Source organism: Pituophis catenifer, unplaced genomic scaffold, assembly GCF_029215685.1.
Source record: "Pituophis catenifer annectens isolate HBS135680 unplaced genomic scaffold, rPitCat1.0.hap2 SCAF_8, whole genome shotgun sequence".
NCBI lineage: Eukaryota > Metazoa > Chordata > Lepidosauria > Squamata > Colubridae > Pituophis > Pituophis catenifer.
In genome coordinates, this window is record NW_027256888.1 from 19,159,400 (window position 1) to 19,166,945 (window position 7,546).

General features: G+C 35.0%; 1 protein-coding gene across 1 annotated transcript in view; it reads right to left on the reverse strand.

Annotated features, from left to right (window-relative positions):
• The window catches only part of FNIP2 (folliculin interacting protein 2), a 48,769-nt gene extending 44,434 nt beyond the window's left edge, over positions 1-4,335 (reverse strand). The window contains exon 1 of the mRNA XM_070949030.1: positions 4,151-4,335. Within this exon, the coding sequence (XP_070805131.1) occupies positions 4,151-4,335 (185 nt within the window). The remainder of the gene's footprint in view (positions 1-4,150) is intronic.
• Positions 4,336-7,546: the final 3,211 nt, after the last annotated feature.

Sequence of the window (7,546 nt, forward strand, 5' to 3'; positions counted from 1 at the left end):
TTGTAAGGCCATTTCCAACAAGTTTAAGGAAGGTTAACATGTTATGAGAACACCAAAAAGAGATTGAACTAATTAATCAATCCCCATGGCTATACTTAACAATACAGTCATACACAGAATTAAATCATCTTCATTTATTCAAGTGTGTCATAAGAATATTTAAAATTCAATAATTTACCCATTTTGTACACTATGTCTTCTAACAAAAAGAAATGACAAAGAATGGGTAAAAATTAGGCTCACTATTAGAAAGCTCACTGCCAAGACCTGGTAACATAGAATAGACCTCCCAAATACTTGAGTTATGAACTGAGATCAAACTATACCTATTACTACTTGTTCTAAGGATAAAGGCCTAGAGATGACACAAAAGTTTGCTACATTCTCCTGATATGAGAGATCACAGAATATGAGAATGTGGGCAGGCACCCTATATCCTTCAGAAGATAATTATTATTTTTAGTCACATAGTATGACTGTGTGTGGCCATAACTACTGATAGAGAGATCTTGCTCACTTACTAAATGCAAAGGCATTTGCAGGATCGAGGACTTTTGGAAAAACAGCAAAACCAGTCATGTTGTGATGCAGTCCTGCTCCTTCTTATGAGCAATGAGCCCTGTGTACATCAATCTAACATGGCTTTTATCACTCCTCAACACCATATTTCCCTGTTGATGATTCTGTTGCTCCTCTGGTTAAATGTGCTGAGTTTTCCAGTTCTTATGATTGATTTTATGATTAGACAAGACAGTTAAGAAATCAAAATTGAAGCTGGGGAGATAGAAGGGTTTTGCTCATACTTGGTATATATGTTTAGGATGAAGATATTTAAATCAGGCTTTAGCAAAGGCCGTCATCAAGTTGCACACATGATCTTCACAAAACTGTATTTAGTAACAACTTTTTGAAGCATATGACAATATCAACCAGTTATTCAAATATGTAAAGAGTTCAGAATCTGAAATAGCTAATCCTGTGAGACCCTCTTGGTTATAATCGCATTATATACTTTTTTAAAAAGCATTTTTAGGAGTACTTCTAATGAGAGATAAATATAAATATTTTCAGTATTAGGAATGAGGAATAGGTTTACCACAGTCTACTGGGCTCAGACTTGTACTGTAAATAAGACATCCCTTGATAATAAGCCCAATCGGGCTTTTGAGCGCATGGCAATAAGGCCAAGCACTTATTTCACGGTTCAAAAAAATATAAGACAGGGTCATATTTTCAGGAAACACGATAGTCTACGAAGAAAAAGAACCATAACTATTCTTAACATTCTAACGGCTGAATCTTCTGAAGTACCAAAAACTGGTTTACAAGCTAAAGAGAATCATTATGCAAATATAATCCAACTGCCCATCACAGTCATCAAAACAATGGCCAACTATCCATTAACCTAGAAAGGAACAAGGAGTTTAGAGTTTCAGCTCTGGAGCACCGACCTATATTGTATAAAATTTTAAACTTCTTTGACCTGCAAGGACTAGTTGCCTGTTTTATACATAAGGCTTCATTCTTGTCTGTATTGAAGTTCTAATGTACCTGAGTTGTGACCGACAGCCTTTTCTGAAGTTAGCCAAACTGTGAATAATAGCCTAAGTGTTTAGAGAATTAAGATTTACTGCTATGTCTTGATGTGACATCTGATGTAAATTGCTTAGAAGGAATTAATGAATAAACAATGTTGCTGAAAAGGAAAAATGAGGACAGGAGGCTCCTAGAATTAGTAATGATTCTCCTGGGGTATGGACCTGAGTGGATGTGCAACAATACTTGCAACAGGAATTAGTGGACTTCTATCCTAAAGATAAAGATTCTTTCAAATTAAGCTCAACATGTGGAAACTACATAGATATTTAGTCTATGACCTGAATGACTGAGAATCTGCATAAACATTTAGTTATCTTGATAACATGAAAATGGTTTGCCACTTGCCTTCCTGCAGATGTTCTTTTTTAAATTAGTCGCTCACTCTAGGATTTCTTAGTGGCCCCTTATCATACTAATACTATATACAATTCTGCTTATCTTGTGAATTTAACCATTAAAATGGTTTGCCACTTGCCTTCCTGCAGATTTTCTTTTTTAAATTAGTCGCTCACTCTAGGATTTCTTAGTAGCCCCTTATCATATTAATATATAAACAATTGTGCTTATCCTATGAATTTAACCATTATATGGTCCCTGAGTTATGATGGATCAGGATTGCCATCGCCAAAAATGTAGTCATAAAGCATAATGTTATGCAACTGCAGTCCTGATTGCCATCATAACCCTAAGATGTGCCAGTTATTAAGTGGGAAGAGGCAGAGGTGCTGGGTAAGGAACATATATGTGTGTGGGATGTTAGGAAATGTGAACAGTGGCCACTGAAGGGCCAGCAGAGACCTTAGGCAGGCCACAAGTGGGCCAGTGGAAGCTGTGGGTGGCCACACACAATGGAATAAGAGATCCCTAGGATTTTATGCTCTGTAGTGGGCTCCTTGGGAGAAAAAGGAACGGAAGCAACTTACTACAGTGACCTGTTGCCATAATGAAAAGTAATGTCTAATTTTTTTTCTTTGAATAGAATATGTTAAGGAATTTATACATTTTTTAAAAAAGAAACAACCAAACTCTCATCTACTGAATCTTGATTTCTTAATTGGGGACTTTCCTCCCACCTTAAGATCTTTACAAGAAACAATAATTTTCCACCAATTTTAACTTATGAATACATGTTTACAATCCAGAAATAGTAATGTACAGCATTATTTAACAAATGCCCATAATGTTTAATAATTTATGCCTAACTGAATCTTTACATCAAAACATTCTTAATTTCTATTTGCATTTGAAAACTTTCAGAAATATTTTTGTTCTTAATTATTCCTCTGCAATATACAATTCCTAATTAGCTAAACTGTTGAACTCTTCACATATAGCCAGCTACTGCTTATACTCACAAAGTTGTTAAAGAAGAAAATTCAAAAAATGCTATTGTAGGAAACATCTCCACCCCCCAAGATTAAAATATTCTTTATTCTTAATATTAAAAAGAGGCAGGATAGAATATTTCCCCTAAAGGAGAAATGAAGAAAAATCTTAACAAAGCAGCCCCAGTCTTCCTGCCGTAGGAAATCACAGCCTCAAGCAGAAGTTTGAAGAGACTGGACTTTAGGAATGGAGATTTTGTATCCATTGAGAAAGCCTGGCCCAATCTATTCATAAGCAAGGAGACTCCAAATAAGCAACACAATAGACAAGGAGCCAAGGTTGACAAGATTAGCTCAGACAAACATCTAGGATTTGCATTTTCCCTTTTCTTGGTACAGTCAGCCATGACCCCTACATGACCCCACAGGAATCTGGTAACAGCCCTTAAAATATTGAAGGACATATTCTTGCACAGGAACAGGCATCTCAATTAAAAAGCCCCAAAGAATGTATAAAAGTCCACCTACTCTCAACCCCATTTTGTCAACCAACCCCCAGCCAGTTTCTGGCTACAAAATAAACCGACACTTCCTTTCCTGCAGCCTGCCTCCGTTTTATTTCCAGCATCTTTCTCCTGGATTGGACTGGATTTTTCTTCCAACCTTATTTCATCCCATTAACTTTGTCTACTATCATCCTGTTTAACCAAACTGATGGTAAAGATCAACAGCAGATATAACATTTACTATAAAATAGATGAAGTATGGCTTCAAGAACAGGTATTACAGTAGATCATTCCCCATTTTAACAGTGCTACTTTAGGTCAAAATAAGTTAGCAAGAAATGGGAAAAATAATGTGATTTACATTTTAATGCAGATTTACCAAACCTACAACTTCTAAACCCGGAAAGCTTAAAACAGCTTTCATTGCTATTTTTGCAATGAATTTTCCTAAGCAAACAGTGAATATGTATGGATTTTTATGCAAGTAAACACAAACTGATTCAGAAATGGAATGGAATAAATTAGAATAAAAATGCAATTGAACACAATATATTTAACATAATTTGCACAATAATTTGATAATACAAAAAAAACCCTTTTAGTATTGAAAAAATAATCACAATGATTGCCTAGAAAAGAACATGTGTGATAATAGAAATACAAAAAAGTGACACTGCCTCACAGCCCACTCAAAGCCAGTTTTACATTAAGCTTTCATACCTTTTGGATAGTACTCCGGTAAGTCTCTTTGAATATTTGGAACCCTTTTCTGTCACAACTGATTTCTTTGCCTTATCCGCTCTTGGTTTTGAAAAGCTATTCACTAGTGAAGTCGGAGAAAAATGACTTGAGCTCTGTGCCTGGTTATCTGTGCTGTTAGATGATTTTGATTTACCTCCACACATTTTCAGTTCACAGACATGCTGTCATGGGCACGATTTCTTCAAAATAATCATTTTATAGTTAAATATCCAGAGAAATTACTGTGTAATAACCTACTGATGAGAGGAACGCCACACAAACATTGGCTAGCACTGACGTGGCCTTTTTAAGAAAAAAAAATCACAACTGAATATTCTCTGCAATCAGTATTACTTCTTAGATAAAATTTAACCATTTATAGTTAAAAGTTATAACCAATAACTTCTTTAAAAACATAGAATAACTTGCTTGTTCTTATAAATGCTGCCAGTTTTGTTGCTAGCAAAGAAGAACTCTGATAGTCATGCTTCCTGGTATGTCTCTGTAACTAGCAATTATTTGATCACAAGACCTAACCAGATGGCCTTCAACAGAGAGGTAGCTGCTTTCTCACTGACTCTTCAGTTGCAAACTTGTTTTAAAACAGGCAACACCCTCTTAATGGTCTCATGTGAGCAAGTGTCATCTGACAGCTCTTAGCAACCTTGTGTCTCAGCACCATCTCTTCAAGGTAAACAGGAACCTGCCACCAATGCTACAGGCTATCTGTAAGAAATGATTAACACAAGAAAGAGACCTTCTCCCGCATTCAGACTTTCAGCTCTAATGTGATTAACATTGGTAACTTGTTTACTACCAGTAACAAAGAACAATCTGAATACAATAAGAACAACTCCAAAATTGTTCTTTGCTTCATTTTATTAGTTCTGAAGAGGGGTCAGGACAGAAAGACTAACGATTTACACTTAAATGAGATTAAAAACAAACTTTCAAGTAAACGTAAGTTATGAAATTTAGAATAATAATTGGCCTTTCTGGGTCATAAGTACACACATGGATAGAATGCAAAATAAAACACAAGGGTATTTGCAATGGGGCGGGGTCCATTGGCTGGGAGTGAATACAAATGGCAAGCAGTGTTAAACTAACATGAGGCAAGCTCTACCCCCTTTGTATGTGTGGCATGTCCTATGAATGTACAAAAGGGGAGAGTCTGCATTGCAACAGGTCAATGCTGCTTTCACATTTTGATAAAATGTTTGATCCTCCAAGTATCTATGTCAGCAATACATCAAAAATGTGAAGAGATTTGTTCAGTAATTGCCTCTGCACACCACACTTAACTATAACACTGTTAATTGGTGAATAAGGACAGTCATAAAGTTTGCAAATCATGCTTTTGAAAAATAATTAAGCATTTAATCTTAACAAAGAATATGATTTTTTGCACAATGTGATTCACAGTATACCAATTTGTTATACTAGAATTAGCACAGGCTAGGAGGAGTAGTCCTCATTCAGCAACTGTCTCATTTAGTGACCATTTGCAGTTCTGATGATGATGAAAAGTAACTTTGCAATTAGTCCTCACATAACTTCTGGAAGCCTGTAAGGCAAGAGAAAGCTGAAGTAAGATCATAAGCACAGACATGGTTTCACTTAGCAACTGTTTTGCTTAACAACCAAGTTGATGGTCCCAATTATTGTTGCTAAATGAGAACTTATCTGTATTTAGATGAGATGCATAACCATCCTACAAGACAGCAACTTTAAAAAAAAATAGTCCAAATATTTGTAGGAAGAACTAACAGGGAAGCTACTGAATAATGTGCTAGTTCCAAACTATATTATGATTAAGGTTACATATGTGATAGCAAATCTAAAAATTAATTGCTGGCTTTGTGTTCTGTACTAAGGATAAAAATTGAGAATCTAGGGAGGATTCAACAAATGAAAGCTAAGCCTAAAGCTGAAAAACAAAGTATATTAGTTCAGCACAACACAGTACTGAGGGGAATAGATTAACAGTACAAGATCACAACAAGCAGGTGTAGGCAATCAAGGAAGAGTTTGGTCAAAGTTTCACACAAAAAACGACTTCAGTTGTTAGCAACCCTGTAATGGGCAAGTCTGTATGCTGACACAGAGGAGTTTTCCTAGAAACTCTACTGATGCTAACTCAATTAGAAAATGGGGAAATTGTTTATCTTGCAAGCTCTGTGTTTCAGGTATAGATTATTTGCTCCCCTCTTTTCTGGCATTCTAGTCTACCATGAATCCAGCAGTTTCTTTTCAACTCTGCTCAGATTCTTTATCAGTTGTCCCCGAGATGAATATGGTAATTTTAAACTCTGATTACAAAAGCTCTTACGAACGTTGAATAATCCATATATGTATACATTGAATAAAAAATACTGTGAGATTAATCAACTTCAATTTTAAAATCAATGTTTTAAAAACCGCATCATCAGAACTCAACTGATCTAAAATACTAATATTACAAGAGGCCCAGTTTACCTCCAAAAATAGATCGATTGGCTTTTTAAAAATCCTATCTATAATATGATATCTATAATATGAAGATTTCATGAATAATGAGACGGTTGATTGGTAGATAAGGAAAGAGAGATGTTATAAAATAGATCCCATTGTCTGCCAAGATTTTGATGGTGGTCAAGTAGTAACTTTCATTCCATCACTATGTCAGATATCAGAATCACAATAATTGTTATTACAGTTGTTTTCAATAAAAAATTGTGTACATAGGTAAAATGTTTTAATTAAAAATAGTCCCAAGCACACCCTGGTAAAAAACTTAAAAGAAAGTATACTACAATTCAGACAATATCTCATAAACTTTTCTTTTATTGCATTGAATGTTTAAACTAACGATCTACTAAGCGAAAGAATCCAAACAGAGATACATAATCCAAACACATAATGATTGCTGGCTATACTAAATACTGTGAGTGAAAACAGATAACGGTATTGTAATTAAAAGAGGAGCAGCAGTGGAAATTTAGCCATGAATTAGGACATGTATTTTCTTTCAATCTTTATGGGTTTGAATTTGAAGATTAAGTAAAAAGGGAAAATCAAGGAATAAAGATTTATTTTCCATATTCTTTTCGGGCTCAGAATTGAGTATCTTCCAGTTAACTCTCCTCCACATTGCTTGCACAACATTTTTTGATTCAAAAAGCAAAAATGCCAAGCCTCATTTTACACACAGGTTGGTAACATTAAAAACATTCTAGAATTATGTTTACAGTGGCAATGAATGAATGCTTGGAAATCTCAGATGAGAAAATTACTTCAGCCTGCAATTGGATTCAAGTTGTTTTCTAGAATTCACAGTCAAGGCAAATAGTTTTGTTATCAGATGAGAGTTTTAGTTTTGTAGTCAGAAAATAT